At 42.7% G+C, this 12,733-nt stretch overlaps 1 protein-coding gene across 3 annotated transcripts in view; it reads left to right on the top strand.

Annotated features, from left to right (window-relative positions):
- Positions 1–12,733, top strand: part of DNAH3 (dynein axonemal heavy chain 3) — a 168,296-nt gene that overhangs the window by 140,280 nt on the left and 15,283 nt on the right. For all 3 annotated transcript variants that reach the window (XR_008419332.1, XM_053894414.1, XM_053894415.1), the window contains 2 exons: positions 2,132–4,273; positions 11,101–11,326. Coding sequence is in view for 2 of the 3 variants with exons in the window: in XM_053894414.1 (XP_053750389.1) it covers positions 2,132–4,273; positions 11,101–11,326 (2,368 nt within the window). In the remaining variant the exon portion in view is untranslated. The remainder of the gene's footprint in view (positions 1–2,131; positions 4,274–11,100; positions 11,327–12,733) is intronic.

Raw genomic sequence — 12,733 nt, 5'->3', positions numbered from 1 at the left:
TAGAGGTGATCAGGAATGGACAGGCAGGAAGTAGACTTCACAGGAGAATCCCTTAGGGAAACACCTGAGTTGTAATAAGTTGACTGAGTAAGAATGAGCTAGTCCAGCACTTCTCCACCCTGTCTGCACCCTAGAACCACCTAGGGAGTGTAAAGAATGCTGAAGCCCGTGCCTGCATTCCTAGAGATTCTTACTCCACTGGTCTTGGGTACAGACTGAGCTGTGTGTGTGTGTGTGTGTGTGTGTGTGTGTGTGTGTGTGTGTGTGTGTATTCAGCTTCCAGGTGATCTAAGGTGCAGCCAGCATGGAGAACTGCCAAGATACGCAAAGTATGGCCAAAGTCATGAAAGTTCATTCTCTTCTTGGATCACTTGATCAGCACAGGACCCACCATTCTCCTTTCTTTTTTTTTTTTAAATTGAAGTGAATTGTGTGTATTATTCATTTATCCCACACAACTTTAGCCAGAACATTAAGACGGAGCATAAGACCATTTAATTCATTTTGGGTACCTTGAATTTAAATGAACCAGATCATTTTCCTGAATGCAGACAAAAACCTTCATGAGAAATATTTGTTTGGTTACTGTGCTTGCATTAGAAACAGGACACATCTGACCTATTGTACTTAATATGATTTCTCAAGTATAACTTTTTTTTGATTAACCTGAGGTTGGCAAGTGTTTACAATGCTGTGAGCCAAAAGGGCTTCTAACTCATTTCCAGCATGTCAACAAAAGGGATGCAGCCCCAGGTGGGATCAAGACTCGCTCAGTCATTGGCAGGATGGGTGCTGAGGAGAATAAGGGCCCTGCTTTGTTTCTGGACAGGGCAAGGATGGCCTTTTCTATAGTTACATGCTGCTTCCCCACCCTTGCTCTTTCTCTTGAGACTCACTCACAGGGACTGATTGGGTACCATCTAGCCCACCTCCCAGACTTCAAAAGGAGTATTCAGAGGCACCTGGGTGGTTCAGTCAGTTAAGCATCTGACTTCAGCTTAGGTCATGGCCTTATGGTTTGTGAGTCTGAGCCCCACATTGGGAGCCCCACAGCATGGAGCCCGTTTCAGATCCTCTGTCTCCCTCTTTCTGCCCCTCCCCCACTCTGTCACTCTCTGTCTCTCAAAAATAAATAAAACATTAAAATTACAGGTTGCATAAATGATGTAAAGGGAATCGACATTCCAGCAGCTGAGATGAAAGAAAATGCTGGGGGAGGGATAGAGTAGCCCAGTGTAGTGATAGAAATCTGGGGAAAGCTCTCAGTGGAAGTAACTTTAAAAAAAAATTGTTTTTAATGTTTATTTTTGAGGGAGAGAGAGACAGAGTGCAAACAGGGGAGGGGCAGAGAGAGAGAGAGACACAGAATCCGAAGTAGGCTCTATGCTCTGAGCTGTCAGCACAGAGCCTGATTCGAGTCTCGAACTCATGAAACGTGAGATATGGCCTTAGCTGAAGTCTCACATTTAACCCATTGAGCCACCCAGGTGCCCCTCAGTGGAGGTGACAATTGAACTGAAGTCTGGTTGAGAGCCAGCAGATGCTATTTACAGTCTAGGTCAAGGGCTTATGGTAGGGAAGCACTTAAGATCTTTGAGGAGTTGAAGAAGGTTCTGCCTGACTAAAGTCCAAGGAGCAAGGCCTCAAAGATGAGGTAGATGAGTTCAGTGGGCCTCCTGGACCATGGTAAGAAACTTAGATTTTTCTTTTTTTTTTTTTAATTTAGATTTTATATTTTTAGAGCAATTTTAAGGTCACAGCAAAATTGAGAGAAGGGTACAGAGATTTCTCATATACCCCTAACCCACACACATGCATAGCATCCCCTGTTGTTGTAACAGAGTGGTACATTTGTTAAAATTGATGAACCTATTTTGACACATCATTAACACCCTGAGTCCATAGTTTATACTAGAGTTCACACTTGGTATTGTACGTTTTATGGATTTGGACAAATATATAATGACATATATCCATCATTATGGTTATTAAACAGAGTATTTTCCTGCACTAAAAATGTTTGGTAGGACCTTGGATTTTTTTCCCCAAATATGAGTAGCCATTGCAAATCTTGAAGTCTCAGCCAGAATGTCTTAATAATAGTCCAATATCCATTTCTTGTTCCAAATAGGTAAAATGATAGAGGATTACTGGGGAGTTTCAAGAAAGATTCTTGGAGATCTGAAATTCTTGGAGAGTCTTAAGACATATGACAAAGACAACATCCCTCCAACGATCATGAAGCGGATCCGGGAAAGGTTCATCGATCACCCAGATTTCCAGCCAGCTGTCATTAAAAATGTGTCATCTGCCTGCGAAGGTCTGTGCAAGTGGGTGAGGGCCATGGAGGTGTATGATCGTGTGGCCAAAGTGGTGGCTCCCAAACGGGAGCGGCTGAGAGAGGCCGAGGGGAAGCTGGACGCACAGATGCAGAAACTGAACCAGAAGCGAGCAGAACTGAAGCTGGTGGAAGACCGCCTCCAGGCCCTGAATCTTGACTTTGAGGAGATGAACACCAAGAAAAGGACCTTGGAGGAAAACATTGAGATCTGCTCCCAGAAACTGATCAGAGCAGAAAAGCTGATCAGTGGTCTTGGGGGAGAGAAGGACAGATGGACAGAAGCCACCCGGCAGCTGGGGATCCGTTATACCAATCTAACAGGGGATGTGCTATTGTCCTCAGGGACTGTGGCTTACCTGGGGGCCTTTACAGTGGATTATCGGGCAAGGTGTCAGAAGCAGTGGTTGGCCCAGTGTAAGGACAAGGTCATCCCTGGCTCTAGTGACTTCAGTCTCAGCAACACATTAGGAGATCCTGTAAAAATCCGGGCCTGGCAGATTGCTGGGCTGCCCATTGACTCCTTCTCCATTGACAATGGCATCATTGTGTCCAATTCCAGACGCTGGGCCTTAATGATTGACCCTCAGGGGCAGGCCAATAAGTGGATCAAGAATATGGAGAAAGCAAATAAGCTCTCCGTCATCAAATTCTCAGATGCCAGCTATGTGAGGACGTTGGAAAACGCCCTGCAGTTTGGCACCCCCGTCCTGCTAGAAAATGTTGGAGAGGAGCTGGATGCATTTATTGAACCCATCTTGCTCAAGTCCACATTTAAGCAGCAAGGGGTTGAGTACATGAGGCTGGGTGAAAACATCATTGAATACTCCAGGGATTTTAAGTTATATATCACAACCCATTTGAGGAACCCACATTACCTCCCTGAAGTTGCTGTGAAAGTCTGCCTGCTCAACTTCATGATCACACCCTTAGGTCTCCAGGATCAGCTCCTTGGCATTGTGGCCGCCAAGGAGAAGCCAGAACTGGAAGAGAAGAAGAACGAGTTGATTGTAGAAAGCGCCAAGAACAAGAAACAGCTAAAAGAAATTGAAGATAAGATCTTGGAAGTCCTCTCCCTGTCTGAGGGCAACATCCTCGAGGATGAGACTGCCATCAAAGTTTTGTCCTCCTCCAAAATGCTGTCTGAGGAGATATCTGAGAAACAGAAAATTGCTTCAGTGACAGAAACACAGATCGATCAGACTCGGATGGGCTACAAGCCAGTGGCTGTCCATTCTGCCACCATCTTCTTCTGTATCTCTGACCTGGCCTACATCGAGCCAATGTACCAGTACTCCCTGACATGGTTCGTAAACCTCTATGTGCATTCCCTGGCTCATAGCAATAAAAGTGAAGAACTGGACCGTCGCATTGAGTACATCATCGAACATTTTACCCTCAGCATCTACAACAATGTCTGCCGCTCTCTGTTTGAGAAGGACAAGCTACTTTTCTCTCTCCTCCTCACCATCGGCATCTTGAAAGAGAAAAGGCAAATTAATGAGGAGGTTTGGTATTTCCTTCTAACTGGAGGTGTCGCCCTGGACAACCCCTTCCCCAACCCAGTTCCTGAATGGCTGTCAGAGAAGGCGTGGGCGGAAGTGGTTCGTGCCTCGGCATTGCCCAAACTGAAAGGCCTGATGGAACATTTAGAACAAAATGCTGATGAGTGGAAGCTTATCTATGACTCCACCTGGCCCCATGAGGAGACATTCCCTGGATCTTGGAAGTTCCTTCAGGGATTGGAGAGGATGGTAATCCTACGATGTTTGCGGCCTGACAAAATGGTTCCAGCCATTCGGGAGTTCATCGCTGAGCACATGGGCAGTGTATACATTGAAGCCCCTACCTTTGATCTCCAGGAGTCCTACAATGATTCCAGTTGTTGTGCACCGTTGATTTTTGTGTTGTCTCCAGGTGCAGACCCAATGGCAGGTAAGGGCAGAATGTTGTGTGAAGAACATAAATACCCCAGGATGCATGAATGGATGACAACAGCGTGTCCCTTCCAGCAGGAATCTCAAACTCAGATGCTTTGAAATGTGAACAGTTAACAGGTGAAGGTGAGGGTGAGGCCACTGAAAATTTCTTTTCCCACCTAAAGAAAGCAGCTCCTCTTCAGCCCCGAAGCACCATGCCATCTGATAATGTGAGCCCAGGAAGGCTAGGTCACCTGATTTTTCAAGAGAAATCAGAAATGCAGAAATCACCCATTTTTACATCCTGATAACTCATTCAAATTCTTTCCTAAAAATTGTGAGGGCCAGACCAGGACTAGATTTAGCCTACTGGGTGGTAGTTTATCATCTTCGTCCTAAATCATTTTCTAATACTATTGCCTCTCTAAATTAGGCTTTTCTCTTTTCTTTTAATTTTTAAATTAAAGTTTTTTTAAATGTTGGTTTATTTTGAGAGAGAGGGGGCATCTGGGTGGCTCAGTCAGATAAGCATCCGACTTTGGCTCAGGTCATGGTCTCATGGTTCGAGAGTTCAAGCCCCATGTCGGGCTCTGTGCTGACAGCTCAGAGCCTGGAGCCTGCTTCAGATTCTGTCTCTCCCTGTCTTTCTGCCCCTCCCCACTTGGTGCTCTGTCTCTCTGTCTCTCAAAAAGATAGATAAACATTTAAAAAAGAAGAAACATAGAAAGTGAGAGAGTGTGTGCCTATGCATGCGTGTGAGTTGAGGGGCAGAGAGAGAGAGGGAGAGAGAGAATCCTAAGCAGGTTCTGCACTGACAGTGTGGAGCCCAAAGTGGGGCTCAAACTTATGAACTGTGAGATCATGACTGAACAGAAATCAAGAGTCAGATGCTCAACCAGCTGAACCACCCAGGTGCCCCCAATTAAAGTGTAATGACTAATACTGTGTATAACTGTATATAGTAAAAAAAAAAAAAAAAAAAAAAAAATCAATGTGGAAAAGTATAGGACTGTGGCTCCACCAGGGCCATTTTGCCCCCTCAAGGGACATTTGGCAAAGTGGTGAAACGTTTTTTTGTCACAAGTAGGGGGTGCTACTAGCATCCAGTAGATTGAACCCAAGGACACTACTAAACATCCTGCAGTGCACAGGACAATCCCCCGCAACAAAGGATTATTTGGCCCAAAATGTCAGTAGTGCTGAGGTTGAGAAACCCTTGTGTAGAGTGAAAGGTATATCTTCCTCCTAACCCTTCCAGAAGTAACCATTATTACTGGTTTGTGTATCTTTCCAGAAATCAATTATTGCATATTAACAGGTATGAGTTATTGACAGAAATAGATTTGTTTTCTGTTCCGCTGGATCTCAAAGCTTTCATTTTCTCTGTGGCTGAATGAAGAAAAGTACCAGAAATGCAAATGACAAGGTTGCCATTCTTTTGTAACCCCTGAGGTGTTTGACACTTATCCTGACCTGGATGGAAAGCTGGCAGCTGTGCACCAGGGAGGAAGTCGGAGGAGGGAGCTGAAACGAACTAGTACCCTTTCCACGCTCCCATACCACAGTGTTATTGTCAAAGATAAATTCATGGTCCCTTTCTAGTAGCTTTATTTTAACCCCTATGTCCTTTATGTGGCAGATTTAAATTAGAGCAATGAGGGTAAACCAGGAAAGGTAAAGAGAAATGGAGGAAAGGTCATAGTATGGTCTGTAAAATGATGATGTGCTGGCAAAGGATGGGCCAGTTGTGTCCAGTGGCATATGTTGCATATTCCTGTCTGTCTGTGCTAGAGGCCTGATCAGATTTAACTTGGGTAACTTCCCAGGAGACCTCACGGGTACTGTGTCCCTTGTAGTGCCTCACACCAGGAAGCATATACTATCTGATTGTCTTTCCCTTTCTGATTAAGTTTTATCAGTGGACTCAGGCACTGTCATTGTGATCCACCTTCCCATTCTGCTTCCCTTGTAAAGTTTCCCATCAGCCTCACAGCTAATGTGATGGTTCTCAATCTTGGCTGCACAATGGAATCACCTAGTTTGAGGGGCAGGGGGCAGATTAAGAAAAACCTCCATGTGCATGCCACACCCTCAACCAATTAAATTAAAATCTTTGTCAATGAGGCTCAGGCATTGTGTTTTAGAAGCTTTTCAGGTAGGGGCGCCTGGGTGGCTCAGTTGGTTAAGTGTCCAACTTTGGCTCAGATTATGATCTCATGGTTCTTGGGTTTGAGCCCAGCGTCAGGGTCTGTACTGATAGTTCAGAGCCTGGAGCCTGCTTCAGATTCTGTGTCTCCCTCTCTCTGCCCTTCCCCTGCTTGCGTGCTCTCTCTTGCTCTCTCTCTCTCTCTCTCTCTCTGTCTCAAAAATAAACAATCATTAAAAAAAGAAAAAAGTCTTTCAGATAATTCCAGTATGTTTTGGAAACAACTGACCTGATGATTTTAGTGGCCTTAAAAAAATCAATCCCCAGATCCATTATTTCATTAGGGCTACAAAATGGTATTTTAATTCTGTCAACTATGTTTGCATTTATTCGCTGGAACTCCTCTATGAAGAAAAATTTCCTTGGTCAACTCTTTGGTTTACTCTGACTATAGCTCAAAAAAGACCAGCAGAATAGACACTTGGTTCATTCTCTTGATTTCTCAAACTTCATATTAATAAATTAGTGCCCTGGTATCCTGTGAAGTTACTTAAGCAATAAGATTTTCTTTGTGCCATTGTGAATGCATAGATTTTAACATAGTGGGTGTTTCAAACATGGTGGTGTTTTTTTATTTACTATTCTTTTTGGTTTTCAAATCATTCAGTCTCTAGCCTGTAGGGGCCCCTTCATGCCTAGTAGTTTTCACATAACCCCAGTGGTTTTATATAGCATCCTTGCCGTATAGAATTAACATGTATTCTGGGCTCATCTTGTACAGACATTTCTTTAAGGAACTCCAGTTCTTTCAAAACAGGCCACAGGATTTGGAAACCACAATATGAGTACTACTGGATAGATCATTGATTGCAGACCTTACTGCTCACTAATTCTTTCTGGCTGTCTCTACCCTGTGCTTTTAATCAGTACTTTGAGTTTTTATCTGCAGTGACAGTGCTTTCCATTTCTAGAAGTTTTATTTGTTTTATTCCAAATCCATGTATTTCTTTTTTCGTAGGACTGTGAATTTTATTATGCTTTGTGGTCCTTCTTTATTGATTTTTAGATGTATTTCTTTCATGGTCTTTTTCAGAAATTATATTAATCTGCTAGGGCTGCTATAAATAAATATCAAAGACTCAGTGGTTTAAATAAGAGAGATTTATTTTCTCTCAATTCTGGAAACTAAACATCCAAAATCAAGGCATCGGCAGGGTTAATTTCTTCTGAGACCTTGGCTTGTTTGTGGCCAGTTTCTCCCTGTGTCATCTTCTCCCTATGTCTTTATATGGTCTTCTCTCTGTGAGTATGTCATTGTTCCAGTCTCCTCCTCTTTTAAGGACACCAGTCCTGTTGGATTAGGACCTGCCCTGTTGACCTCATTTTAACTTAATTACCTCTTTAAAGACCCCATCTCCAAATACAGCCACATTCTGAGGTCCTGGGAATTAGGGCTTCAACATATGGATTTGAAAGAGACATAATTGGGCTCATAACAGAGTTCGTATATAATCTGTGGAGTATAAATTCTCCTGATTGTTTTATGTGCTATCCCTTATAGTGATATATTTCCTCACGTAGCTTGTAATTTTTTATTGTGAGTTCACAATCAGCAATCTTGTGTTCTTTTGTGGGAGTCTCCTAATACCTTGGGTTTTAGGAGTGCCCTAACAGAACGACTTTGCATATGCAAACACTGATGCCCCAGGGGGGGTTGCCACTCTAGATCAATTTTTTTAAGTTTATTTATTTATTTTGAGAGAGACAGAGACAACATGAGCAGGGTGGGGCAAACAGAGAGGGAGAGAGAAGCCCAAGCAGGCTCCACACTGTCACACGGAGTGCATGACCTCACAGAGGCGCGTGCAGAGCCTGACACGGGGCTCAAACTCACGAAACCATGAGATCATGACCTGAGCCAAAATGGACAGTCGGGCGCTTAACCAACTAAGCCACCCAGGTGCCCCCATTCTATATCAATTTTATGGGAAATTTCTCAGTTGGGGAATCCCACCCACAGGTACTATAAACCCACACCCTTCATCCACATGTGGCATAGGCTTAGTGTTTAGTTTTCTCAGCAGAGAGTTATTTTTTCCACCAATGAGCTTCTGCATTGCTTCTAGACCAGTAGCCAGATTTCTGGCCACCTTAACATAAAGGTGCAGCCCTTTGAAGGTCCCAACTGTCTACAAAAGTCTCAGTTCTAGCCCCCCATTTCTTATGAGTGCAAAAGTTATGTGTCCACAATCACCCAACGTCCAGATTGGTTAAATAAAGTATGGTATATTCCAATCGTGAAATGCTATGTAACCATGAAAAAGAATAAGACTTTTCTGTATGTACAGGCATAACTTGTTTTATTGTGCTCTACCTTACTGCACTTTGCAGATCCGGTTTTTTTGTTTGTTTGTTTGTTTGTTTTGCACATTGAAGGTTTGTGGCAACCCTGCATCAAGCAACCTATCAGTTCCAGTTTTCTTGTTTTTTTTTTTTAACGTTTATTTATTTTTGAGACAGAGAGAGACAGAGCATGAACAGGGGAGGGGCAGAGAGAGAGGGAGACACAGAATCTGAAACAGGCTCCAGGCTCTGAGCTGTCAGCACAGAGCCCGACGCGGGGCTCGAACTCACAGATCGTGAGATCATGACCTGAGCCGAAGTCGGACGCTTAACCGACCAAGCCACCCAGGCGCCCTAGTTTTCTTATTTTTTTAAGAGAACAAATCTACACATTTATGTATGTATGTATGTATGTATTTTTTTTAATGACAGAATGTCTAAGGAGAGTTTTTTTTTAGGAATATTTACTTATTTTTGAGAGTGAGAAAGCACATGTGTGCACACTAGCAGGGGAGGGACAGAGAGAGAGGGAGACAGAGGATCCGAAGCAGGCTCAGCACTGACAGCAGAGAGTCTGATGTGGGGCTTGAACTCACGAACTGGGAGATCATGACCTGAGCCGAAGTCGAATATTTGAGCAACCCGGGTACCTCTCAGTTAAGTTTAAATCCTTAAGGAGTACAGCATCACACAGATTTTTGTGGTCAGTGGCCTTAGCAGGAAGGTTGCTTTGAAACTTGGCACAAAACATGGCACTGTTTCCATGAGCATGAATTACTTTTCCCCAGAGTACTCTGGTTTTCTTCAGTTTGCCACCAGGAATTACTGTGTTGTTCTTTGCTTTGTACACATAAGCACATCTCTTGCGTAGATAGAATTCAGTTTCATGTTGAGCATAAACACCTTCAATTTTAAGAAGTGCCGTGTGCTCCCTCTGGTTCCAAAGAAAATTGGCCTTGGACCACAGCCTTCCAGACATATTTGTCGTTTTAGGAGTCCTGTTTCCAGCAGGCCGCCACAGGCTCCAAGATGACAGGAAGAGTATTGGTGCCATTTTTCCAACAACATTTGCTCACTTCATGTCTCTGGGTCACATTTTGGTAATTCTTGGCAATATTTCAAACTTTTCCATTGTTTTTCATGGTGATCTGTGATCAGTGATTGTAACTTACTGAAAGCTCAGATGATAGCATTTTTTAGCAATAAAATATTTTTAAATTAAGGTACATACATTGTTTCTTAGACATAATACTACTGCAAACTTAGTGGGTAATATTGTAGTGTAAACATAACTTTTATATGCACTGGGAGGCCAAAAAAAATCATTTGCTCATTTTATTGCATCATTCACTTTATTGCGATGGTTTGGAACCAAACCCGCAATATCTCTGAGCTGTGCCTGTATTGATGTGGAAAACATCTAAGTGAAAGAAGCAAGTGTAGTATTCTGCAGTTCACATAATAGTATATATGCATTTATTTAATGCATAAAATATGTTTGGAAGGATTCACAAAAAGCTAGTAACATTGGCTGCCTCAGAGGAAAAGAGAAGAGAAAGAGACTTACTTGAAATTTCACTGTACAAATGCCTATTTTTCTAGTAAAATACATTTGTAACAACCCAGTTTCTAGTTCTTTGGTTGTGTGTTCATCTCTTTAGTTTTGAGTTCCCTCTTCATTTTTGGCACCTGGGAAATTCTGTCTCTCAGACTCTGTTTTTTTGTTGTTGTTGTTATTGTTTGTATTATATAATTCAGTTTGTAATTTTTTTAAATAAAGAATGCCTGGGGCACCTGGCTGGCTCAGTTCAAAGAGAATGAGGCTCTTCATCTTGGGGTCATGAGTTCAAGCTCCATGCTGCGGGTAGAGATTACTTTAAAAAAAAAACTTAGAGGGGCTCCTGGGTGGCTCAGTTGGTTGGTTAAGCATCTGACTTTGGCTCAGGTCATGATCTTGTGGTTCGTGGGCTCAAGCCCCAGGCTGGGCTCTGTGCTGACAGCTCAGAGCCTGGAGCCTGCTTCTGTGTCTCCCTCTCTCTCTGCCTGTCCCCTTCTCATGTTCTCTCTCTCCCTCTCTCTCTCTCTCAAAAATAAATAAACATTTTTTTAAACTTAAAAAAAAGAATGTCTATGTATTCAGAACAAAAGAGGAATCAATAGTAGCTTCATTCATCCTCTTAAAAGAAGTCTAAATCTTCCCCATAGAGATGCTTATTTTTGTAATTGACAGAAGCCAGTGAGTTTCTTTCTGAGTCCAGAATTTTGATGTAGCCCTTCTTTCTGCATAGTCCCTGTTAATATGGTCTTAGCTGGCCTGTCCTCTTTCAAAAAAACCCTTTTCTTCCTGGTCTCAGGCCTGCTGAAGTTTGCTGATGATCTTGGCATGGGAGGCACCAGAACACAGACCATCTCCCTTGGCCAAGGCCAAGGCTCAATTGCTGCCAAAATGATCAACACTGCCATCAAAGATGGCACCTGGGTGGTATTACAGAACTGCCACCTGGCCACAAGCTGGATGCCTACACTGGAGAAGATCTGTGAGGAGGTGATTGTTCCTGAAAGCACTAACATCAGATTCAGGTGAGGTGCTGCCCCACCACTACCTGTTTCCGGGCCCCAATCTTGAGCTCCAGATGTCATGCTGGTGGCTGGGAGTGCAAAGATGAGCAAACGCAGTTCTCATCTAGCAGAAAACAGACCATGGATGAATGATGTTGATGCCATGCAGTACCTGCTGTACTCGTTTGAATAAGAACCCTGGAACACAGAAAAGGGAAGGGAAAGCTGGGGAGTGCCTAGAGGCCTGACAGTTGCCTGGGGTTTTGAAAGATGATCGTTTTGCAGGAAGGACATTCCAGCTGGAAGGGATAGCATCTATAAAAGCAAAGATGCATATGAAGAAAACACTGAGAAGTTATTCTATGAATATGGGGTATATACTATGAGAAGTTGTTGGGGGATATAATAGGAGATGTGTCTGGGAAAGTAGATTAAATGTCAGTAAATCTGATTTTTAAAATTGTCATGGAAGAAATCTCACCTGTAGTGTAGGCACCAATGTCCATGCTGCTCTAACCTGTATTTCTTGGGCTCTGTGGAATTTTAATCAATACTGGAAAGAGCTACCTATTTTTTGTGTGAATTTTAAAGCCTAGCAAAACTGGGCCTCAATTTTTGCGTATACAAAATGATGAGATGAACCAGACAGACTTCAAAGCCCTTTTCAACTCAAATGTTCTCTTATTCCAGGCAAGAGGTCAGCGAACTACAGGCTGTAGTTCAAATACAGCCTGCTACCTGATTTGTATGGCCTATATGCTAAGAAGAGTTTTTACATTTTTAGATGGTTGAAAAAAAATCAAAACAACAATATTTCATGACACATGAAAATTATATGAAATTCAAATTTCAGTGTCCATAAATAAAGTTTTATTGAAATAGAGCCATGCTCATTCATATCCTGTCTATTGTGACTGCTTTCACAATATAAGTAGTTCTAACCGAAACCATATGGCCTGCAGAGCCTAAAAATTTACTCTTTGACCTTTTACAGGAAAGGTTTGCCAACTCCTGTTCTAGGCTACAAAGTTTGCTGGTTATTTTTTCTTTCTTTCTTTCTTTCTTTCTTTCTTTCTTTCTTTCTTTCTTTCTTTCTTCCTTTCTTTTTAATGTTTATTTTTGAGAGAGAGAGGGCACAAGTGGGGGAGGGGCAGAGAGAGAGGGAGACACAGAATCCAAAGCAGGCTCCGGGCTCTGAGCTATTAGCACAGAGCCCGACCCACGGCTTGAACTCACAAGCCATGAGATCATGACCTGAGCAAAAGTCAGATGCTTAACTCAGGTGCCCCTGGTTATTTTCATTTTAGTCATGTTTGCCTGAAAATAGGAAAGTGTTTGGTGTTTATTTACAAAGCCAGATTAGGCCATAGTTTATTATATACATGTAAGACTCCTATAAAATCCATAGAAGAGTTTAAAGGAATCCAA

This window comes from Panthera pardus, unplaced genomic scaffold (genome assembly GCF_024362965.1).
Source record: "Panthera pardus isolate Hobbes unplaced genomic scaffold, ASM2436296v1 HiC_scaffold_5, whole genome shotgun sequence".
NCBI lineage: Eukaryota > Metazoa > Chordata > Mammalia > Carnivora > Felidae > Panthera > Panthera pardus.
Note: the sequence above shows the minus strand (reverse complement) of the source record. Positions and strands in the feature narration are given on the sequence as shown.